General features: G+C 42.7%; 1 protein-coding gene across 8 annotated transcripts in view; it reads left to right on the top strand.

Moving 5' to 3' along the window:
* The window catches only part of Ddi2 (DDI proteasomal shuttling factor 2), a 51,153-nt gene that overhangs the window by 11,348 nt on the left and 14,998 nt on the right, over positions 1 to 24,807 (top strand). For 5 of the 8 annotated variants that reach the window (XM_004850331.4, XM_004850329.4, XM_013074252.3 and 2 more), the window contains 7 exons: positions 2,239 to 2,368; positions 5,944 to 6,180; positions 8,434 to 8,560; positions 12,053 to 12,180; positions 16,387 to 16,515; positions 22,084 to 22,187; positions 24,397 to 24,586. In XM_004850331.4, the coding sequence (XP_004850388.1) occupies positions 6,096 to 6,180; positions 8,434 to 8,560; positions 12,053 to 12,180; positions 16,387 to 16,515; positions 22,084 to 22,187; positions 24,397 to 24,586 (763 nt within the window). In that variant the 5' untranslated portion in view covers positions 2,239 to 2,368; positions 5,944 to 6,095. Of the gene's footprint in view, positions 1 to 2,238; positions 2,369 to 5,943; positions 6,181 to 8,433; positions 8,561 to 12,052; positions 12,181 to 16,386; positions 16,516 to 22,083; positions 22,188 to 24,396; positions 24,587 to 24,807 lie in introns of those variants that run through there. The other 3 variants (XM_013074253.3, XM_087215116.1, XM_021262845.2) reach the window with 3 other exon arrangements.

Here is a 24,807-nt window from a genome sequence, read left to right as displayed (position 1 = left end):
CTAATACGACTCTTAGTTATATTGCCAAAAATCTGTGTTAGTGCGGGTGTATTTTTACCCTGAGATATGTGCTTACATAAGAGTGTGAATGGGATGCTCGAGTGATGATGGGAGGCTGTTGATGTCTTAACTCTGCAAGTTGAAGGTGAGAACTTAGAATACTTTTTCTAGTCTTGTGTAAAACTTGTGAAGTATAATTGGACCTGCAGGTTCTACAAATCAATTTTCTGCTCATCCCCAGAATGATTCTGTTTTTGAAGGTTGGTCCTTTTGCTCATGTCAACACAAATTCTGCAAGCAGGTATGACAGAATCCCTTGTCTTTCCAGTTTGGATGCTGTATTTTGTTTTGGTGTCAGGTAACCTTACTCAGGGAGCTCTGAGGACAGGTCAGGGAACATCGTGGCGTAATAGCTGCCATGATTATGTAGCCCCCACTGCTTGCCTGACAAACAAGAACTGTGAGGCCTGACCCAGCTGAGTGGCAGCCCCACTCCATTAATTATTGGCAGGGTTGGGACAGGGCTCCCATTCCTCAGTTTGCATGTGGCCCAGTGTCAAGCAAATCTTTAGGAGGAAAACCTTTCATAGGCCTTTCAGTGCCTCAGTGGAGTAAATGGTAATTAGGGCAAGTTTTATCTTCATTTATGGTAAAATTGTATGCTTGTGTGTGTTGTATTCTTGCCCTTTCACAACACATTGTTATTTTTGTGCTCACAGGTTTGCTTCAGTGTTTGGCCACACATTATAAAAATATTTATTAGTAGTATATCCCTGAACTTTTTTTTCCATTTATGCTTAATTGTTCTTTTCTGAATTTCTTTCACTTATTTTCCCCTCATAAACATAAGAGATAAAACGTTGGGATTAGTGAAAGAGAATGAGAAGGTGGGAAAGTTGGTATTTGGAAACCATTTAAACCTGCCAATGTACAAGCTCACTTAAAAGTGAACATGTTATTTAATAGTAGTTAGTGTACTCAGAATAACTTGCCTCCTAGCTCAGAATTAAATCTAAAATTATATCTACTATTTCTGTAAAATTTTTATATATATCCTTTTATTGCCACATTTTAGGTGTACAATATAATGACATTTATCATTGGAGATATGCACCTATTTCTGTAAATTCCTTCACCCTTTTGGGGGGTTTTTGTGTGTTTGTTTGTTTTAGTTTTTTTTTTTTTTTTGGTACCCAGGGATCGAACTCAGGTCCTTGCGCTTGCACAGCAGGCGGCACCACTGAGCTAAATCTCCAGCCCTTTGTTTTTATTTTTTTGAGGCAGGGTCTTGCTCTATAGTGCAGGCTGTTCTTGAACTTAGCAATATCCCTTCTTTAGCCTCCTGAGTGGCTGGAATTACAGGTGTACACCACCACATCTACCCCATTCATCCTTGACTCAAGTATGTGAGCATCAATATTTAACAGGCCCTGTCCTAAGCATTTGTGTTATGGTAAATGAAAGAAGGTCATTGTTCCCAAGTAGCTTCCATGTTAGTAGAATAGAAAGACAATAAACAAGCAAATATAGTGTGTATTAAGTGAGGGTACTTGTTTTCTTCTTTTTTGAGATTGGGTCTTGCTAGGTAGCCCAAGCTGTCCTCGAACTCCTGGCAGTTTTCCTGCCCTAGCCCCCCCAAATGCTGGAATTACAGGCAAGCACCACCACACCCTGCTCTGCATTTATTTTTTGCAGTGCTAAGGGTCAAACTTAGAGCCTCAGACATTCTAGTTAAGTGCTCTACCATGAGCTATATCCCCAGCCCATGGTGAGGGTAAATTTTTTTTTTTGGTACTGGGGATCGAACTCAGGTCCTTGGCTTGCAAGGCAGGCAGTGGAACCACTGAGCTAAATCCCTGGCCCTAGGATAAATTTTAAATAGGCTATGAGGTAAAGGTTCTGAAGAGATCTAAAGAGACCTAAAAAAAAAAAGAGAGAGATAGGAGACAGGATATTACTCAGATAAAAGTAACAAGTGAAAGAGTCCTGAGGGGAGTTGATTTCTTCTTTATTGAGGAACAGCTATCATGGCAAGACAAGAGGTCATAGGGAGCCAGGGGTCAAATTGCTTGGGCCTGGTAGGGCATAAGAAGGAGTTGGCATTCCCTTCTAGTATGATGGGGGTCTAGTGGAGTGTGAAGAATAAGTGGCATTATCTGATGAGGTGGGAAACTGTCATCCTACTTTGTATCATGTTACTCTCAGTGCTTTATGCTATTACATCTTTTCTTGTTGTAGCTTGTCTATGCTGAAAGACCTCTCACAGACAACCACAGATCACTGGCTTCTTATGGCTTGAAAGATGGGGACGTGGTGATCTTACGACAGAAGGAGAATGCAGACCCTCGACCTGCAGTGCAGTTTCCAAGTAAGACATAACCTAACGTTTAGCAGCCCCAGCACAAACCCCATAGGTAGCAGAGTGTATGGTTCTGAGTTTTAGATTGGTTTGGGGTTCAGAGCACCAGGACACAGAACCTGCCTCAGCCTCTGCCTGCTGTGGAACCTTTGGCAAGTTATTTGACTTCTCTAAATCTTTTCCTCTTCCATAAGATAGGTGTCAGATCCTAGAGCTGAAGTGGAAATAATAGACGTGAAACTTCCAGTACATAGCTGCCCTCAGTAAATGATAGCCTTTGTTGTTATCAGTGATGATTATATAATCTTTATCCCAGGGAAGGACTCGAGACTGCATAAGCCTGTGATTTCTATCAGCAGCCTGCCATTGGGGAGCATTGTTAGTAAGCCAGACACTTGTACCCACATTTCACGTGATTTGATAACTTGGTTGTGGGGGAAGAGATCCCACCTTACAGTTATTTTTTCATTAACAGATGAAGTTCAGATTTTAAATGATCGTCAGAGTTACACAGCTGTAGTCCCAGCACTTGAGAAGCTGAGGCAGGAGGATCATGAGTTCAAGGCCACCCTGGACTACACTGTTCGATTCTGTCTTTAAAAAGAAAAGAAAAAGTTACACAGCTAGTAAGTGAAGGCACAAGAATTAGAATTTGATCCATTTTTCATTACAACAAACTAAATCTTAAGCAGCTGGACCAACTAGGTCTGGTTCTTCCCTACCAGCTGTTAATTGTGTAAAATGAATCTTACTTAACTTGGATGCTCCATCCAGAGTAGGTGTTTATAGTCAGGAGTCTGCATTTGGATTTAAGAGGTTTCTGTGTTCCTGAAGTAATTTGTAGAATGGTGTGGATGTGTAAGTGCATTTGATGGTGAGAGGATCCATAGCTTTCTTTAGGTGCTCAGATTCACAGGCTACAAAAAGTTTATGAGATCTTGATGTGGAAAAACTTGATGAAATGTATTAGTTTTTACTGCTGCATCCCATATTCTGGTAGAATTATAGTTATTTTCTTTTGTAGTACTAGGGGTTGAACCCAGGGCCTCATGCATGTTATATAAGCACTCTGCCATTGAGCACATCTCTGCCCTTTAAAAAAATTTTTTTTTAAATTTTGAGACAAGATTTTGCTAAGCTTCCCAGACTGACCTCAAGGTTGCAACCCTCCTGCCTCAGCCTCCAGACTAGCTGTGTACCACAGTGCTCAGCCTGTAGTCTTCTCTCTAGGTCATCTGTTTTAAAGTTTATGGTAACAAATGATAGGTGTCTGGGGTGATAACCAACTTAAGCTTGAAGCACAGTGCTTCCATTGAGTCTGAAACTGGAGCAATATAAGACATCAGGCCCTGGCTCCCTCAGATCTGGATTGCATTGGTCCCTGAGGCAACTGCTGAATTTCAGGAAGAGCAATGGTTCAAATATGCCAGTCAGTAAAAAGCAAGTCTTCCTTTGGTTAGTTTGGTGACGTTGTTAGTACTAGAAAGTCGTTGCTTTTTTCCTGTGCTGTCCCTATGTGGACAAGGCAACCTATCAGTTGTCAGGAAGGTTCTGGTTTATAAAGTAAAAACGTGTTCAAAATTATTCTGAAGTGAGTGGACTCTGAAGATGCTGTGTCTTGGCGTGGAGATTAGATTTGACTTGCAGGGAAGGCGCCACCCATGTGTGTTTGGTAGCTGATAGATGAAGGACCTTGTGGAGGGTGCCGTCACCTCACCCTCTTGCCATCTGGGTGCTGTCTAGTCCGTCCCCCCCCCCTCTGCAGGTACACACTGGCTGCCAGCTGCAGTCGGCATAAACACATGGCTGGTTGAGCCCACGCTGTAAGTTGTAAGGCCGAAACCTTGCAGCTGAGTTTGAGCATTCCCTTTTTGTATCTGAGGTCCAAAGGCCTCTGAATGGTCCCAGACTTGGGACAGGTTTGATTATTAATTATATTTTGGGGGGTTGGAAAAATGTGTAATTTACTCAGATGTGTCCCCTTACCGTGGCTCTACTTGTTTATTTTTCTTTCTGTAACAGCTTTATTTTTTCTAACAGCTTTATTGAGGTATAATTCACATACCATACTACTTACCATTTTAAGGGTGTAATTCAGTGGTTTTTAGTATATTCAGAGTTGTCCAACCATCATCACGATTAATTTTAGTTCATTTTCATTACCATTGCTCATTAGCACTCCTTCCCTGTTACCCTCTAAGTTCAAGTCTGCGCTCTCTCTGTGTATTTTCCTGTGTGGGCATCCCACAAAGATGGAGCCATGCAGTGTGTTAGTCCTTGAAAGGGGGATTAGTACTCCCATACTTTGCTTTCTGTGTTTAATAAGGTCGGCTCAGCCTAGAATGTAGAACCTGGCTGGGAGTTATTGACTCTAAATCTGTGATGGCTGCTGGTGCACTCAAGACAGAGCCTGTGCCAGTCCTTTTTCTTGGTTTTTCTCTCCTGTAAAATAGTTATACCTCCTAACTCCCTGGGCCTTAAAAAAAATTAGCCTCTGGTACATGGCTAAAAGTATAAATTCAAAGAGCTATTAAGAACTCCCCAGGGCGTGGCGGCACACACCTGTAATCCCAGCATTCAGGAGGCTGAGGCAGGAGAACTGCCTCGAGTTCACAGCCAGCATGGACTACAGAGTGAGTTCAAGGCCAACTGAACTACATAGCAAGACCCTGTCTAAAACAAAACCAAGAAAACCCTCCCCAAACTGATGTGTGTAGCACAGACTTGCAGGATTTAACACCCAGTGTTTGTGTTCACTTGATATGGGTAGTACTCTTTACCCCAAGAGTCAACGCTCTTTGAAGCATATATCAAATCAGACTAGGATTTTGGGGGGTTTTTTGGGTACTGGGGATCAAACTCAGGTCCTTGCACTTGCACGGCAGGCGGTGAAACCACTGAGCTAAATCCCCGGCCCAAGACTAGGATTTTTCCAAGAGCACCATCCATAATTATGTGATTTCGTGTGTTAAAAATGCCTTTAATATCTGCTCTGGGTTATTCTATAAGCCCAGATGTCTTAGTCACTTTCCTGTCACTGAGACGAATACCAACACCCACAACTTACAGGAGAGGTTTATTTTGACTCACAGTCACAGTGCAGCGCAGAAGCAGCAGGTGGAAGGGCTGGCAGAGCAAAGCTGCTCCTGGCGGCGGGCAAACAGAGAGAGAAGAGGAGCCTGGTTGGGGGGAGATACACGTTTCCAGGCCATGCCCCTAGTCACCTGCCTCTCCCAGCCAGGCCCCACTTGCTAAGGGAAATCAGTTGTAGCACCCCATGTCCAGTCCTCTTAAGCCCTGCCTGTGAGCCTGTGAGTGCTTGAGGCCTTTGAGGAACGTGCTTGATAAAAACCGTAGCACATAAAATTTGGGGTTCTATAATTGCCTGTCACATCTTTCTTTCCTATCTGTGACCTCACAGATTGCCATCTTTCTATTCAAAGTCTTCCTGAGGGGAAAGGCATTGGGTGTTCTAAGGTTGCCATTTGCTACTGTTACATACCATCTATGAGCAAGTGTTCTGTTTCTTCAGCACCTGTTTTCATGGAGTCATCTAAGTAAACTTGATTGATACCCCCACACAGACTTACCCCGGATAGACTTCAGCAGCATAGCTGTGCCTGGCACGTCCAGTCCCTGCCAGCGCCAGGCAGCAGGCGCACAGCAGCCCCACTCATCTCCTGGAGAAATAGCATCCTCTCCTCAGGGCTTGGACAACCCAGCCCTGCTCCGAGACATGCTGCTGGCCAACCCACATGAGCTGTCCTTGCTGAAGGAGCGCAACCCACCCCTGGCAGAAGCCCTGCTCAGTGGAGATCTTGGTAAGCTTATACATTTGGGAGGCTGTCAGGCACTCTGGGGTGAAGTGGCTGTGTCACACCGAATACAGACACTCCAGCTTGTGGCACATTCAGAACACTGTCTCGTGATTTGTCGAACACATCTGTTATGTGTCTGTGAGAGGTAATCAGCGTACACGTCAAAGGCTGGGGTAACTGGCAACAGTGATAGGATTCTAGAACTCAAACCTATCTAGACAGGCCCCTTTTGTTTACTTTTTTTCTCATTATTTTTAGCAGCATATGAGCCAGGTTTTGATATTTTGACCTGTTCACTTAGATCAGTAATGGCAAACCCTATGGCACATGTGCCACAGTAGGCTGTTATCCTTGAAAGCTCTAAAAGATTTGCCATTACTGACGTAGATCCTCATTTAAAGCCCACTAGCATGCCTGCTGATCCCAGGTGGTTCCAGAGTACATCTGCAGCGCCATCAGCCTGTGTGGCCAACTGGAAGCCCATGTGGGTAGAAGTACCCTAAGTTTAGGTGGCAACAAGGTTGCTGGCAGCAGTTTGTTTGGAGCTGTATTGGAATCTGTTTGTCTGTCTGTCTCTCTCTGTCTCTTTGTCTGTCTCTCTCATTAGCAGGGATTGAACTTGGGACCTTATGCTTTCCAACAGGTGTGGTGCCACTGAGCTACATCTCTGGCCCCCTACAGTCATTCTTTTATTAAAAAGATTGTTTACTTTTAGCTTTCTGTAGTTAAAAGGCTTTCTGTACATTTCTTCCATTTCGCTCTTGGCATTATGAAGCTGTGCAGCTTAATTTTTTTTTTTTTTTTTTGTACCAGGGATCGAACTGAAGTCCTTAAGCTTGCAGGGCAGGTGGTGGAACCACTGAGCTAAATCCCCGGCCCATGTGCAGCTTAAATTTTTAAACCATACAGACACTTAACTCTTTCTCCAGTTGACTTTTTCCCACCTCTGGCACTAGGAATGGAACCCAGGGCCTTATACCTGCCAGGCAGCCATTCTTCCACTGAGTTGCATTCCAAGCCCTTTTTTATTTTCTTTTATTTTCATTTTTAAGACAAGGTCTCACTAAATTCCCCAGGCCACCCTTGAACTTGGCAGTCTTTCTGCCTCAGCCTTCCAAATAACAATGATTATAGGCATGTGCCGCCATGCCCAGCATTTGACTGTTGTTCCCTATACTTACAGAGAAGTACACAGATTTTAAGTATTCAATTCATTGAGTTTTGACAAACTCTTGTAACCCCAATCAAGATGTAGATCATGTTTTCTCATCCCAGAAGGTCCCCTTGTGTTTTCTTCCACTCCGTCTCCTGCCGCATAGGCTGCCGCTGTTCTGATGATCAGTGTAGATTGGTTTTGCGTGTTTTTTAACTTGAAGTATGGAATCATAGAGTCTGTATTCTTTGGTCAGGCTGTTTTCACTCCATTTTTAGGTCTACGCATTTACTTGTTATCTTGGGTTGAAATGACTTTTATCTTGCTTTATTTTCTTATGTCAGCATATGTAATGGCCACAGAGCATGGTGGCGGCATCTTTAAGTTTATGCATTTAAATGTGCCACCATTTAAGGAAAGTAGACTTTTTGGCATATACATCATAGACTATTTTCTCTTTGCTAATTTTCCTATTTTCCACCAGAACACACGAAGTATTATTAGATTAACAATGATTTACACTTACTTCATCTGGTTTAAGGCAGAGAGTGTTATAAAAGAAACGAAGCTACAATAAAAAGAGGATTACATAGTACTGTTTTGTTCCTAGCTAATAAGATAATGGGGACAGTGGGGAGGGGGGAAGTGGAGACCTTTATCTGGCCCACAAATAGATGTTCCTCGCTGATTTAAACTGGAATGTTGTTATCTGAGTGGAAATAATACAATGGGCAACTTCTTATAAGAATAAAAGAGTTTTACGAATAAAGTTTCTTTGTACTGAACTTAAATCAAGAAATAGTATTGCCTTTCAATACTATTGAAATGGGAATGGGATATAAGTATTTGTTTTAAACAATTTTTAAGCTTTCTTGCCTCATCTTTTATGGCTATATTTGGGAAATTCTTGGTGTGGAACAGAACTGAGAGTGAAAATACCTAGGCATGGTGAGGCATGCACATAATCGCAGCACTTAGGAGGCTGAGGCAGGATCACTGCAAGTTGAAGACCAGCCTGAATCACATAGTGGGACTGTGTATCAAAAGAAAGAAAGAAAAAGAAAATAGAGTGGAGTTGAAGATTTTCCTCCCTTATTTTATAGAGAGATTTTCCAGAGTCCTGGTAGAGCAGCAGCAGGACCGAGCCCGGAGAGAGCAAGAAAGGATCCGTCTCTTTTCTGCTGACCCCTTTGATCTTGAAGCTCAGGCAAAGATAGAAGAGGATATCAGGTAATGATCCATTCACCTAAAGATCAAGCCTGAGAACATCCAGGTTTCCCAAAGTGCAGGTCATGTGGCATTAGATAGACACCTGTGTGTAGGTGTTGTCCCTGTTTCAGAGTTGAGGTAATAACCTCAGTCTTTAGCTAATTCTCTTGTCTTCCATTTTCCACACATTTTGACCCAGCGTGCAAGGGTACAGATGCCTGGCTTAATGAATTTCTTTTCTTGTAAAACTTTCTGAAGATTCCCAACTAGCAGAGCATCATTAAAGCAGCTCCAAGTAGAGGACCCTGGGACTGAGCCGAAGCCCCATCTGGTGAGATGCTAGGCTGGTTATCTTTTTGGACTTGTTGTAGGAGTCTTGGTTAAATCCAGGGCTTGATGATGATTGGATTACAGAGACAGCTGCACAGTTAGAGCCTTGTAGGCCCAAGCCTGTCTTCCTCCTTCTGTTCTGTAATGTAGTGGTCCTTAACTGCCACTGCTTTGAAGCTATGAGAAGCTTTTTAAATTGCAGACACTTGGGCCCTGCACCCAATCTGGTGAATCAGAATCTTCACCTAAGCAAGGATAACAGTGTTACTGCCTGCCATGGCCCAGTCAGTCACAAACCAGATGCTGTTCAAATAAAAGGACAGTTACTCCCCTCTCTCCTGTTTAGTTTTTGTTGCTAATTGTGAACGTCTTAGTTTAAGAAAAAGGTGTCTGGGCATGGTGGTGCATGCCTATAATCCCAGCAGTTGGGAGGCTGAGGCAGGAGGATCACTGAGAGTTCAAGGCCAGCCTGGGTTACATAGTGAGTTCAAGACCTCAAGGTCAGCCTGAACTACATAGTGAGACCCTAGCAAGACCCTATCTCCAAAAAAAAGAACAAAGACAATACTCCCTTTAAAGTGAATTAAGATAAGGGCTTTTAGGGGCTTGTCATCATCTTTGGTTACTTAACTGAAGCCTGACTCGGTCATACTACACTATTACCTTGGAAGTTAAATAGTTGTTTTTTCTTAATTCTCAGGCTACATTTGAAATCAAAGAAATGTAAATTGTGTGCCAGAATAAGTCAACAACCCTCATTTTCTTGTTGATTAAGTGGTCCCATTAATGGTATCAGATATTGATGAGTATCTGAGAAACATCTCACTAGTTAGATCTACACAGAGAAATAGGAAAATATTTGTGTTCTTCCTGCTAGACCGTGTTGCAGCTTGAAGGGAGAACTGACCTAAGTTTCAAGAGTAATTGTTTTCAGAGCCAGGCATAGTGGCGCCTGCCTATAATCCTAACACGGGAAGCTGAGGCAGAAAGACCAGTCTTTACGACATAGTATGAGACCCTGTCTACAAACAAACAAGTTGTGCTCAACCCAGGCAGCAGTAGAGGTGGGAAGGTCTCATAACAGATTGTAACACTGAGCTGCTGGAAAACTAGAATCAAAATGGAGCGCATCCAGGTGACTCCTGTTTCTTCTTGGGAGGTGGGGTGAAGGAAACTTAGTAATACGTGCTTTTTTCCTGTTCTGAGGATGGAGCCAGTCTCTCATGCATACCAGGCAAGCTCTCTCTCTTTTTTCTTTTTTGTTTTTTTTTCCAGTAACGGGGATTGAACTCAGGACCTTGTGCTTGCAGGGCAGGTGTGGGTCCACTGAGCTAAATCCCCAGTCCCAGGCAAGCTCTCTTCCACTGAGCAGCACTCCAGCCCATGCTTATAAAGGAGAAAGTTTAGCCAGACGTTGTGGCACACACCCACAGTCCCAACGCGCGGGATTACAGGGATGAGGCTGAGGCAGGGTTACAAATTAAGTCCCACCTGCACAGTTTAGTAAGACCCTGTCTCAAAATAGAAATATAAGGTAGAGGAGAAACTTTATGTCTCTGAAGAGATACACAGCCCAGAATAGCCAAAGTAACTGATGTTATCTGAGAGGAATTTTTTTTTTTCTTTTTGAGTTGCAAAATTTGGGTTGCAGTCAATGCCAGATTAGGGTACACAATTAATTTTAGAATATATCTCAGTTTAATAATGTGCAGTGGAATAAAAGATGTGTAACTATCAGTTGCCTATTGAGGTTTTATGTGGCATGGCACACCAGCGATTATGCAGGACGTGTGTACACTGAAGTATAACAGTTTTCCTGTTTGCCCAACTAAATTAAACAAGGGTGCCTTTTACCTTTTGGAAAGTTTAATATTTTATTACAGAACAGCTGATTAAGCCATCAGTTCAATTGAGCTTGAGTATTACAAAAAGGACAGGCATATAGTTTAGAGCAAGGATCAGTGGACATTTTAAAGGGCCAGAGAGTAAATATTTCAGGCTTCGTAAGCCACACGAGCTCTGTTGCTCGCCTTCACCTCTGCCACTGCCATGTGAAAGCCGCCGTATACAGTTGGCTGGTGTGAGTGCATGGTGTTGCTATGTTCCCATAATATCCATTTATACAAACAGATGTTGGGCTCCCTGGTTCACACTGTGGTTTGCCTCACATCTTGGACCCTGTTCTGTTACCGTCTCATTTGTCAGGTAAGTTGTCCAGCCACTGACCTGGTTTTCATGAAGATGGCAGCACTTGGCAATATTTTTACAAGGCCATTTGGAATGAAGATGTGAAATGGTGGAGTAAGCTACAGCTGTTTGCTATGCTAGTTTACTCATGTGAGAGTTACATTACATTTTTAAAGAAAGGATTTGATGGGTCCAGTGCACTATGACTCATGTGTGCTTTTAAATGTCAGAGATGCACATTTTTGGCAGCCTGAGGGATGGAACCCAGGGCTTCATGCATGTAGGCAAGCTCTCTGCCCCTGAGCTACATCCAGACCCTTTTATTTTTTTGTTTCGAGATGAGATTTCACTAACTTGCCCAGACTGGCTTTAAACTTGTGGCCCCTTCCTTTCTTTCCCCAGGAGCTGGGATGATAGACCTGTGCCCAGCTGGTGCATTTTTGGAGCCTCTTCTCTTATGTTGCCTTGCATGCTGTGTACCTTCTAGCACCCTCTGCTGGGAGTGTATTACCCTATTTTACACATTGGAAAACCTGTTCATGAAGAGGAAGCAGATGGTGCAGTGGCAGCATGAAAATACCTATATATCTTCTTTCCAGAGTTTTTAATGGACTGGGCATAGGAAATGTTTTTCAATACCCAGTAAATCCTCAGTTAAAATTGAAGCATTCATGAAACTCTTAACATTCTACAGGATAAAAACAGCTATGATCATGCACTGTAGTTTATTTTCCTATTTCTGAGTTTATGAAGGGACTTTAATTGTCTTAAATGAGGATAATTCTTAGGCCTTTAGATTTTTCTATTAACTGTGATCTCACCACTTCCTACTAAGTCACCTGTTGGCGGGACAGAACACTTAATTTCCATCCCATGACTCAGTTGCTCTAGTTAGGGCAAAAGATGTACAAATCTGTTTTTAATATTGTGAGATCACAACAGATTGGTCTTCCTGGAAATAGTGCTTTTAGTGCACCTGGTTTTGTTTTGTTACAGGCAACAAAACATTGAGGAAAACATGACAATAGCTATGGAAGAGGCTCCTGAAAGCTTTGGCCAAGTGGTGATGCTTTATATTAACTGCAAAGTGAATGGACATCCTGTGAAAGCCTTTGTTGACTCAGGTGATGTTTCCATCTTTTGTGTTACTTCCCCCTTCTTGACATTCTGCTCTGCCACAAGAAAAGAGACACAATACCTAACACCCAAAACTTAAAGGGGGAAAGATTTATTTTGGCTCATGTTTGTAGAGGTTTCAGTCCATAGTCATCTGGCTCCAAGGCAGGGTGGCATGGCAGAGGAGAAAGAGCTCATGGCATGGTGTGGACAGCAGAGTGACCAAGAGAGGGAAATAATAGGGCTGGGTCTTCAGCTCAGTGGCATCGCGCCTGCCTTGCAGGCGCAAGGTCCTAAGTTTAATCCCTGGTACAAAAAAAAAAAAAGGGAAATAACACCTTTCCAGGCCATGCCTCCATGACCCGCCTCCAATGACCCACCTCCAACCAAGCTTCACCTCCCAACACATTAAACTCATCCGTGGACTAATCCATAGTATCATGCCCCTGTGATCCAGTCACTCCCTAGAGCCCCAGTTATGAGTTTAGGAGACTTTGAGGGGACATTTAGATATACAGACTGTAACAGGGTCACTCTGGATGTGTGTAGTCCTTTGAAGTGCTAGTAACAAGTCTGGGAGTTACTGTTCACTTGTCAGTCTTCTTGCTGGTAATACATTTATCTTACATCATATCTTTAGCAATTCCGCATTTGGCAGTGTCTCTTTTGTCTTCCTAAGGTTTTCCCTTATTTATTACCCTGAATTTCTGAGGTGCTTCTGTAAGAAATTGGCACCAATAGATATAGAATAAGGAGCTTAGGAAGGAGCTATGTAGGCTGTAGGTCAAACATTTCAGGCTGGTCTGTGGGCCAGCAGTTTGCTGTTAGGAGTGTAAGAATGAATGGAGCACCGTTCCTGCACTTAAAATTAACAGCCAGGTAAGAAGACAGGGAGAGTCCCACTTCACTTGCAGGCTCAATGTACTAACTGGCACCCTTTCTCTTAGTAAGAACTCTGCTTTTTAGTAAGAGCACTGTGAACACCTCATGGCTATGTGGCTGAGTGGCCTTGTGCATCTTAATTTTGTGTATCTCACTTGGCTGTAAGATGGGTGACTTCCTGGAGTAGAAAATTTAGCTCAAATGTCTTCATGAGTTATCCACAGCTACTTGAGCATGTGCTCAGTTTCAACTTTTTTTTTTTTTTTTGCTTTTTGAGACAAGGTCTTGCTATGTAGTTCAGGCAGGTCTCAAACTTACTATGTAGGCCGGGCCGGCTTTGAACTAAATGGGCGACCCTCCTGTCTCTCAGCCTCCTGAGTGCTGGGATCACAGGTTTCAACACTTGTTAGGAGTTTGTATCTTCAGATGCAGATATGTTCTTAGGAGAAGTAAATCTTTTTCTGGTGCCGGGGAAGGAACTCAGGACCGTATGTTTGCCAGGCAGGTGCTGTACCACTGAGCTGCATCCCCGGCCCAGGAAAAGTAAATCTTGTTAATTGAGTTTCAAAGATGTCTGTTGAATGCTGTTTGCAGTGCCTTGTGCTGAGTTTGGTGGTAAGACTTACTAGCTGCAGTTCAGAGTACACTGAGAGAGACAGATACCTGAGGCCGTAACCTATCCCTCAACCCCAACTGTGTGCTGAGTCGTCTTAGTCCATTTTATTTCATCCTGTGAGCTGTGTTCTACTGATCCTATTTTGCAGACAAGTAAACTTACTAAATGTAGGGAGGTGAAGTCCCTCTCCCAGGTACAGAGTGTGAGTGGTGCTTGGTCCCAGAACTCTTCACCGCTGTGTAAGACTCTTGAGTGTCGGGAGGACACAGAGACCCCATTCTCACTCTGGCTGGTGTGCACAGGAGCAGATTCCCAAAGAATGCCCCTTTGGTTTGAGCTGGAGCTAAGGTTTAACAAGAGAAAGCGGCCCCTTTCATCCTGGCTCTCTCTAGTTACACAAGTAACTGGCTTTGTGAAATGAGGTGGGGAGACAGGGAGGAATGAGATCGCTTTCCCAAATTGCCTGTTCTTCAATTATTTCTGGTCCCTCTTGAATTTCACTTACTTAGCTCAAATGCCAGGAGCTTTCAGCCCCATAATGTCTAGGGTACCCAAGGTGTAAGATGAACAGGGTTTACTGGAGTTGCTGGAGGGAAGCTCACTGAGGGAGGTTGTCTTGAGCTGGGCTGAAGCACAGGTGAAATTCAGAGAGAACAGTGCAGGGGGCCTCTTTGTAGGCCAGGGTGTGTAAAGGCAGAGGAGCCGAGCGCCTGCCCTTGCAGACAGGCTAGAGTGGGGACGGGACGGTAAGGTCAGAAATCAGCAGCAAGGGCAAGAGGAGCAGGACCTAAGCCTGTGGCTATGTGGCTTGAGAGACACAGAGGGGAAACCAACGAGGACTGTGGAGCAGATGATATGCTCAGTTAAGAGAAAGTTGTGAGGACAGCTGAAGGCAGAGACCCCTGGAGAACTGTGTACCCCTGAGGTAACTATGTCCTTGCTGTAAATCACACATCCAGAGTGGTTTGGAAGCCGGAGATGTTGTCCACTTGCAAGTGGAGAGGGTGTGAGGGAGGAGGATAGCTATGGTTAGAAGAGGGAAGGTCAGAAATTGCACAGAACTTATTTATAGGATCAGGGCGGCATTTGAGAGCAGAGAGAGGGAGGAGGCATCAACAGCAAACCATGCCAGGTTTTAGGACTGCAAGAAAGTAATTCCAGTGCAAAGATCGAGAAATCCAAAGTGAGAACTATGCGGGTGGGGAGGGTTATACCTTTTGGTTCTGGGTGGAAATGTCTGGCACACCAGGAGCACGAAGCTAGTGTTAAGAGAGAGGTTTGGGTTGCAGGTAAAGATTAGTGACCTGTCTGTCTTCCATTTGTGCTGACTTAGCTGAGGATGTGGACCTTAGGGTGGGAGGGACACCTTAAATGCCTTCAATCCTAAAGGCAGAAGGCCTGGTTGTTGCTGGCACAGAGTAAGGAGTGCATGTCGAATTTCTCAGGACACTACAGGATCTTTGGACAGGAGGAATTGTGTTGGGATTGAACCCAGAGCCTTGCTCGATGCTAGCTAAGAGCTGTACCACTGAACTATACCCCTGGCCCAAGAATTTTATTTATTTATTTTTTTGTACCGGGGATCAAACTGGGGTCCTTGTGCTTGCAAGGCAAGCAGCGGAACCACTGAGCTAAATCCCTGACCCCCAAGAATGTATTTTTTTTTCTTTTTTTTTTTTTTTTTTTTTTGGTACCAGGGATCAAACTGGGGTCCTTGCACTTGCGCAGCAGGCGGCGAAACCACTGAGCTAAATCCCCGGCCCAAAGAATGTATTTTTCAACTGGTGAACTATGGTGTCCCAAAGTTCGAAATGAAAATAACTTGAGAAAATGCTTAGAGATATTCGGTGTGAACTTCTCTGACTGTAAAGTGCTGCTAAATTTAGCATTGTCATCTGTAGACATAGTGGTCATCATTTGAACTTGTAGGAGGGCCATTCCAGGTAGTTCTGTTTTCTGTTGATAAAAGTTTTTTTCTTTTGTGGGGGAGGTGGTGAGACAGGGTCTTGCTATGCATTTCAGGCTGGTTTTGAACTCATTTTGATCCTCCTGCCTCAGCCTCCTGAGTGCTAGGATTAAGCATGCTCCACTACCTAGATATTATTGCTAAAATTATAAAATACTATTTAATAGCCAGGCATGGTGGCACATGCCTGTAATTCCAGGAGGCTGAGGTAGGAGGATCATGAGTTTGAGACCAGCCTGGGCTACATATCAAGAACCCTTTCTCAAAAAAAAAAAAATTACATTGCAACAAAATGTTTGTTCCCTCAAAGGCAGATTTCCACATTATGTTTCATCTTCCAATGTAAAACTGAAGTTAAGGGGAGCAGGGTACCTGCTAGGTAAGAATGATGTTAGAAATAAAATCCTAGGGCTGGGGATTTAGCTCAGTGGTTTTGCCGCCTGCTGCGCAAGCAAGCGCAAGGACCCGAGTTTGATCCCCGGTACCAAAAAGAAAAAAGAAAGAAAGAAAAAAAGAAAATCCTGATCCAGGCATGGTGGTGCATGCCTGTAATCCCAATGCTCAGAAGGCTGAGACAGGAGGATTGCTTCAAATTCAAAGTCAGCCTGCATTGCATAATGAGACCCTGCCACATAAAGTAAATAAATAAAATAAGAACCTGGGGGTATACTTGTTTTCTCCCTTATTCTTAATTTTGAGTCTTACTACACATATGGATTTTGTTTTTATTATACGATGTTTCTCTCCCAGGTGCCCAGATGACTATCATGAGCCAGTCCTGTGCAGAAAGGTGTAATATAATGAGACTGGTGGACCGTCGGTGGGCAGGAATTGCCAAAGGAGTAGGCACCCAGAAGATTATTGGAAGGGTACACCTAGGTGAGTGGAAGGCAGTGCGAGTTGTAGAGTATTTGTAGGATGTTAGGTTTTAGAAGTTTTGAGGGTTTGTCCCTGTTTTTTGGCTTGTATTTAGCTGATTCAGCAAGCTTTTTTTGGAATACTGGGGATTGAACTCTGGACCTTGTGCTTGCAAGGCAGGCACTGGAACCACTGAGCTAAATCCCCGGCCCTGATTCAGCAAGTTTTAATCCTCAGAAATTTTAAATCCTCTGTTTCACTAAGTCTATACGTGGTATATGTTGTTACCAAAAAAGCTACCCACTTCTATTTCCTGCTCCTCAGAGATAATCCCTTCTTGTTATTTTTATTTCATTCAGTTACATATTTCAAAGTAACATTTATTTTGCTGTTTACTGATATGACTCCATAAATGCTTTTTGTTTGTTTGTTTGTTTGGGTTTTTTTGTTTGTGTTTGATATTGGGATTGAACTCAGGACCTTGTTGCTTGTGAGGCAGGAGTGGCACCACTGAGCTAAATCCCCGGCCCTCCATGATTGCTTTTGAGAGCTGAGCTGAGTACGATTGCTTTTGGGGGAGTCATTTTATTTGTTTTGTGCCTTTCAGGCTCACACACTTTGTCAGTTGTATAAACCTCCTTTAAATAGTCCAGGGCCTGTATGGTCTTCTCTACATTGCATCCTGTACTGGGCACTTCTTCTGAGCCTGGACTCGTGCTCCATGGCAGTTCACTTCCTCCTCTGTCCTATGTAATGTTACGTGAATCTCTATGTCTCATCCCTCCACTCACCACCGTCGTCTCCTTTTCTTTGGGGGGATGGGGGTCTTGCACCTTGGTGTGTTGGAAGAGTGGATCTTCTAGAAAATTCCTGAGAAAAGGTGTGAGGGGAGAAATGGAGGCCTTAGTATCAGAACATGCCTTTCCCTCCATTCTCTACTAGCCTGGCTGTGTTGGAAATCATTTTCTTCCACAACTGTGAGGCATTGCACCTTAGCCTTTCCAGTGTCAGTGTCTCAGAGAAGGTGGATGCAGCTTTCATTCTTCGTCCCTTTCTCTTTACAACTTGTAGATCTTCCCCTTGACCTGGGTGCAGTTTTTTGGTTATTTTGTTTTGACCTGGGTGTATTGATGTGCTTGGGTATGACTCTTCATCTCCTGTACTGGGTACTCAGTAGCGGTACTCAGCCTTAGAAACTCATGTCCTTCAGTTCTGGAGCTGTTCCTTGAGGTTTTTATTATTCATTTGTTAATTTATAATAAGGGATGGAACCTAGGGCCTTACAAATGCTAAGTACTATACCACTGAGCTACCTCCTCAGCTCCCCCCAGGCCCACATCCCCTGTTTTTTTCCTTTTGGTGCAGTGCTGGGAATTAAATCCAGGGCCTTCACACTGGACTACATCCCCAGTCCTTTTTTTTTTTTTGCCATTTTAAAAATATAACATTGCTTAGATGATTTGATACAGAACAGCTTTCTTTAATGTGTAGCATTTTATGCTCAGCCTTAAGAAAGAATAATAGGGCCAGGGATTTAGCTCAGTGGTTTCGCTGCCTGCTGCGCAAGCGCAAGGACCCAAGTTCAATCCCCGGTACCAAAAAAAAGAATAATATTCCTAACATTTTCCCCAGTGTCAGTGTACATTTCATATGCATCATTTAAGTAAGTGTTATATGGATTAAAGCAAAATTTGGGGATATGTTTTCCCCTTAATAATCGTGTCATTTTAATATTGCAATGGGTTTTTGTATGATTTTGGGGGGCACATTTTGATTTTTCCCCCTTAGTCAAAATTCCTTTAAGTGAAACTAGCAAGTCAAAGTTGTGTGACTGTCTTAACCTTGATGTATTGCTAACCTGCACCTGTCTGCTTTATCTGGCACTAAATGAACATTGATCTTAATGTCCCATCGTATTAAATAATACTAATTTTTTCCTTTAAATTTGTAGACAAAACTTTATTATTGTTGTAAGTTTTTAACTTTCATTGCAAGTAATTGTTTTTCTACCCATTTGTCTCTCCTCACCCACCCTACCCCCCCCCCCCCAGTGGTAGGGATTGAATCCAGGGGACTCCATCACTGAGCCTTTTTTTGGCGTGGGTTTGTTTGTTTGGTTGGTTGGTTGGTTTTTTGCATTTGCAAGGCAGGCCGTGGAACCACTGAGCTAAATCCCTGACCCCTTTTTTTGGTGTTTTGAGACAGGGTCTCACCATGTAATTCAGACAAGCTTAAACTCACTGTGTAGTCCAGACTGACCTCCAATTTGCAATGATCCTACTGCCCCTGCTTCCTGAGTGCTGGGATTACAGACGTGCATCACCACCCCCTGCTATCACTGGGCCTTTTTTTCATTTTTTGGGTTTTTTTTTGGTTTTTTGGTACCGGGGATTGAACGCAGGACCTTGCGCTTGCAAGGCAGTTGCAGTGCCACTGAACTAAATCCCTGGCCCCATTTTTTGTTTTTGAGACAAGATCTTGCAAAGTTACCCAGGTGGAACTCAAACTTGTGTCCTCCTGCCTCAGCTTCCCTAAGTGCTGGGACACATGACATATATGCGCCACCACTCTGTTCCTTCCTGTTCCTTTTCCTTTCTTTTGAAATACATTACTCAGTTTAATGGGGTCTGTGTTTTCTTTTATTGATTTGGATAGCATGAGAATAGTTTAAATGCCCCATTCTCTCATTTTCCTAAGCACAGTAGAACTGACAGTTGGGCAATAATACTACACGTTGGTTGTTCAGAGGCTGAGCTCTCAGGTTTTTCATAGTTTTTGTTTTTGTTTGTGTTTTTTTTTATTCTTTTTTTTTTTTTCCCTTTTGGTACCAAGGATCGAACTCAGGACCTTGGGCTTTCGAGGCAGGCGCTGGAAGCACTGAGCTGTTTTTTTGTTCGTTTTTGTGGTACCGGGGATTGAACTCGGGACCTTGTGCTTTCAAGGCAGACAGCAGAACCACTGAGCTAAATCCCTGGACCCGTTTTTGTTTTTGAGACAGGGTCTTCCTATATATATAATTCAAGCTGGCTTTGAATTCACTGTGTAGCGCAAGCTGGCCTTGAACTCTTGGTGATCCTCCTGCCTTAGCCCTCCATCTGCTGGGATGACAGGCGTGTGGCACCACGCTTGGCAGGAAGACATTTTAAAAAGGAGCAAGGAGCAAACACAAACTGAGAAAGAACTTTAGTAACACCTAAAACTAATAAAAGATTCATATTCAAAATACATGGACAATGGCCGGGGATTTAGCTCAGTGGTTTTGCCGCCTGCTGTGCAAGCACAAGGGGCCGGGGATTTAGCTCAGTGGTTCTGGTGTCTGCCTCGCAAGCACAAGGTCCTGAGTTTGATCCCCGGTACCAAAGAAAACCAAAATACGTGGACGTGTGTGTGTTCTCCAACTCAGAAATATGAGATAAAAATTTATAGCAATACTTGGGCCAGGGATGTAGCTCAGCAAAAGGCCCTGTGTTCAATTACCGATACATGGAAAGAAAAAGAAAGTTACAGCAATACTTGAACAGGAAATCCAACCTAACTCTTTCTACTTGAAATCCAAGTGCGTGATAAACATACGAAAATTTTCCTTGCCTCATTAATTGGGCAAATAAAATCACTGCTAGATTACCAAAGACTTAGTATCTACTAATATACTATTGCTAAGAAGAGCAGTGGAAAACTGAGATAGTGCTGGGAACATTTTAGAAAATAATTCAGCATCACCTGAAGAGTTGAGGATAATTCCCCTAGAGCCCTGTGATACCACTTCCTAGAATGACCTTAGAGAAACTGGTACACACAGGAGAATGCACATGGATATTCATGGTCCCATTGCTTGTGTCAGCAGAAACTGGTTGCCACCTGAGGAGTGCATTAACAGTGAATAAGTGACTTGTGGTGCATCAGGTGTGTAGTGCTGAAGGGGTGGCTTAAAGTGAGAGAAATGTCATTAGTCATGTCCATCTCTTGGGATATATCTCCGAAAGACATATTGAGTGAAAGGCAATTCAGTTCAGAATCACAAAGTAAACAGCATATTGCTTATATCTATGTACAGAACTGAAAAAAACTAAGAAAAAGCTGAGAATGATTAACACAGAATCCAGAGTAGTTGGGAGAGTTGGGGGAATCAGTAAGTTGGGATGAGGATGAATGAGACAGAGAGGGACCTCCCCCGCCCCTGCCCCGCCGCCGCCCCCAGTACTTGGGAATGAGTGTGGGGCCTTTGCACTGAGTTACATCTCCTAGCTCTTTGTAATTTTTTTTATTTTGAGACAGGGTCTTTCTGAGTCACTGAGTTGCCCAGGCTGGGATCAAACTTGTAATCCTCTTGCCTCAGCCTCCAGAGTGCTGGAATTATAGGCATGGATCACTGTGCCTAGCTCTGTTAGTTTTCTGTTTCTTTTTAATTTTATTTTTGTTTTTGTTTTTTGGTACCTGGGATTGAACTCAGGACCTTGCACTTGCGAGGTAGGTGTCGGAACCACTGAGCTAAATCCCCAGCCCATTGTTTTTGTTTTTTGAGACAGGCTCTTGCTGTATAGTTCAGGCTAGTCTTTTTTTTCTTTTTCTTTTTTTTGGTACCAGGGATCAAACATGGGACCTTTCACCAGGCTAGTCTTGAACTCACTGTGTAGCCTAGGCTGGTCTCAAACTCTCAGTGATCCTTCTGCCTCAGCCTCCTGAGTCCTGGGATTACAGGCATGCACCACCATGCCCAGTAGTTTTCTGTTTCTGAACCTGGGTGTTTATTTTGCTGTGCTTTTGTACATGAATCTCATGCACTCTTCTGCTTGCTGTCTAATAACAACAAAATACATTTTGTTTAACCTGAATATCTGATAAAAGAGGCAAGGCAAGAGGCTCTAAGCAAAGACAGACCTTGATTTTGCTTCTGGTTTAGCAAATAGAATCTTGATTATAACAGGCAATAATAAACCGATTTGTTTTGTTTCTTGTTTTTTGAGACAGGGTCTTGCTCTGTAGTTGAGGCTGGCCTTGAATTCACTATGTAGTACAGGATGGCAGTGAATTCACAGTGATTCTCCTGTCTTAGCCTCCTGAGTGCTGAGCTTACAGACTTGCACTACCACACCCAGCGATAAAACTAATTTTTAATATAAGTTGGTTGGTTTGTTTGTTTTGGTACCAGGGATGGAACTCGTGACCTTGGCGCTTGCAAGGCAGGCAGTGGAACCACTGAGCTAAATCCCCAGCCCAATATAGGTTAATTTAAAAGGATTAAAATCTACAGATTGTAATTCCCTTTTTAAAAACGTTTTGTAAAGGTATAGGATATAGTCAGTGTTGAAGAAATTGGCTTTATTTACTTTTAATCCTTGAATGCCTCCTTTTCTCTAGCTGTGCACATTACCTACTGGCATCACATGGCAAGCCAAGGTTTCTGGATGGTAATTCTGCCAGACCCACTTTGTGATCATGGTCCTTCATTGGTTTTCAGTCTGGTTCATGACTACTAGATTTTCTTCGTTAAATCACTGCTTTACATGCTGTGCTGTCGTTGTAATTGGTTGCAGGAAGTCAGGGCTTCTGAGGCAGATGTCAGTAACCTCTTCTCTTCATGTGCTTTAGCTCAGGTTCAGATTGAAGGAGACTTCCTGGCATGTTCCTTCTCTATTCTTGAGGAGCAGCCCATGGACATGCTTCTGGGACTGGACATGCTTAAACGGCACCAGGTAATTAAGAACTTAACTTTTTTTTTTTTTTTTTTTGCATATTACATGGTTATCACATCATTTCTGTTGGTCATATATACTAAAAAAAATGCATGATTTTTCAAACCTAGAATTTCCTTAGCTGATTATATTGCCACAGGATGGTTGAAGTGATGTGACATTAGAAATAGAACCTTTGTGAAGTGTCTGTGAATCTCCTAAATCTGGCCAGGCATTTAACTCAGTGGTTTTGCCGCCTGCTGCGCAAGTGCAAGGACCCGAGTTCGATCTCCGGTACCAAAAAAAAACCAGCTAAAAAAATCTCCTAAATCTTGGTGTCTGCTTTGACATAACTGGCAGTTTGGTTCCCTTGTGTAATTTTAATAGTTTTGTTTGTTTGTTTGTTTGTTGATGGTTTATTATGAGTGTTAAGTTCAGTAAGTCTTTAGTAATTCTTTTGGTTTTTTAAGACAGCATCTTGCTGTATACTTCAGGCTGGGCTTAATCTCACTGTATAGCCCAGGGTGGCCTCGAGCTCACTCCTGCCCGAGCCTCCTCAATGCTGGGGTTACAGTTGTGTGCCATCGAGCCTAGCTTTCTTCATATATATTCATATATATTCATATATGTTCATATATATGGTGTAGAGAGTTAGTGGGGTTTTTTGTAACGGAAGAATAATTTGAAAATATATTACCTTGTAGTCCTTTTTTATTATTATTTATTTATTTATTTTAGGGGGGGTACCGGGAATCACAGGTACAGTGCCACTGGCTAAATCGCCAGCCCTGTAGTCCTATTTTTATTTCTATTCTAATGCCTAAAAATTCCAGACTTTTATAACACTTTCATTGAAAAGGTAGTATCCATTAGGAAATAAAAATCTTGGAATAATACTGAGTTCAAGGCCACCCTGAACTACATAGTGAGACTCTATCTCAAAAAGAAAAATGTGGGCTGGGGATTTAGCGGCTTTGCCGCCTGCTGCGCAACTGCAAGGACCCAAGTTCGATCCCTGGTACCAAAAAAAAAAAAAAATTAAAACATTGCAATAGATTTTTATATGTAGTCATTATTCTTATATCACTATTATTTTTGTTTTAAAATATTAAATTCCTGGGCCAGGGATTTAGCTCAGTGGTTCTGGCGCCTGCCTCGCAAGCACAAGGTCCCGAGTTTTAGCCCCAGTACCTCAAAAAAAAAAAAAAATTAAATTCCAGCTGAAATGTGGTGAAATGCTTAACTAGCTTGCAATCCAGAGGGGTCTACCACTGAGCTATATCCTCAACCTTTCTTATTTTTTATTTTGAAGCAGTGTCTCACTAAATTACTCAGGCTGCCTCTAACCTGAGCTCCTTCTGTCCCGGCCTCCTGAGTAACTTGGATTACAATCGTGCACCCCCATGCCCAAGTTTGTTCTATACTAAGTAGATATAAAAATCCCAGAGAAGAATAGCATATATATGAAACAGAGGATACTTTTGTAGAGGTTGCCTTGCACATTCTCACTTTCGTGACTATTGGTAGAGTCTAAGCTGTTCTTCATAAAAGAAGCAAATGCAAGACCATATAAATAGTATGGTTTTAACTTTATGAGAAAAAAATCACTTGTATGTTTCTTAAAAATGGGGCTGCTAATTATGCCTGGTACCTTTCCAAGTTTTATATAATGAATATCTATAGTCAGAAATGATTGATTATTGCCGTAAAGACAAATATAAACTATCCTATAAAGGTTTTTCTGATATAAACTTTGAATATTAAAAAAGAATTCTAAGCAAGGCATGGTGGTCTATGCCAGTTCCAGCACACAGGAAGCTGAGGCAAGAGGATCACTGCAAGTTCAAGGCCAGCCTGAATTATACATAGCACGACCCTGTCTCATGAATGAATGAATGAATTCTAAACTGGTGCAGTAGTGTACACATTTAGCCCCAGCTGTTTAGGATAATGGCACAGGAAGATCACTTGAGCCCAGAAGTTCAAGGTCAGCCTTGGCAGTATACTAGTAACAACTCATCTCAAAACTTGAAGAAGAAAAAAAACATAAAATAACTGGTAATATCACCCAAGTTAAATTTAAATGCTTTTAGATAAAGTAGTTTGTTTTGTTGTTTTGTTTATTCATCTCTGTGTTGGTCCTTGTAAATTGAGTTTTTAATTTGGGCTCATAATTTTTCTGCATGGCATTTTATCTGCTTTTTTTTTTTTTTGGTTTCTTCCTCTTAAGTGTTCCATTGATCTCAAGAAAAATGTACTGGTGATCGGCACCACAGGCTCACAGACAACCTTCCTTCCCGAGGGAGAGCTACCAGAGTGTGCCCGCTTGGCATATGGCACCGGGCGAGAGGATATCCGGCCAGAGGAAATTGCAGACCAAGAGTTAGCAGAAGCCATTCAGAAATCAGCAGAGGATGCAGGTATTGGAATGGTTGAGCCCTTGGATAATGCTTTCAGAGAGGGTAAGACCTTTCCAGTTTGTGATCGGTCTGATCATCCAGCAGTAGGCATGCTCATTGTCTCCTTTCCTCCCCTCCCATCTCTTAATACAGTAAAGAACAGCTTGGTTTCAGCAGATTGAGAAACAATCCATTGCTGTATACAAAATAGATTGGGAAAGTATTTGCTTATGTACCTCTGG

The sequence above is a fragment of the Heterocephalus glaber genome, unplaced genomic scaffold, assembly GCF_053883595.1.
Source record: "Heterocephalus glaber isolate CG9 unplaced genomic scaffold, H.glaber_assembly_v1.0 deba00001452, whole genome shotgun sequence".
Taxonomy (NCBI): Eukaryota; Metazoa; Chordata; class Mammalia; order Rodentia; family Bathyergidae; genus Heterocephalus; species Heterocephalus glaber.
The sequence above is the reverse complement of the archived record's forward strand: the minus strand, read 5'-3'. Positions and strand labels throughout refer to the sequence as shown.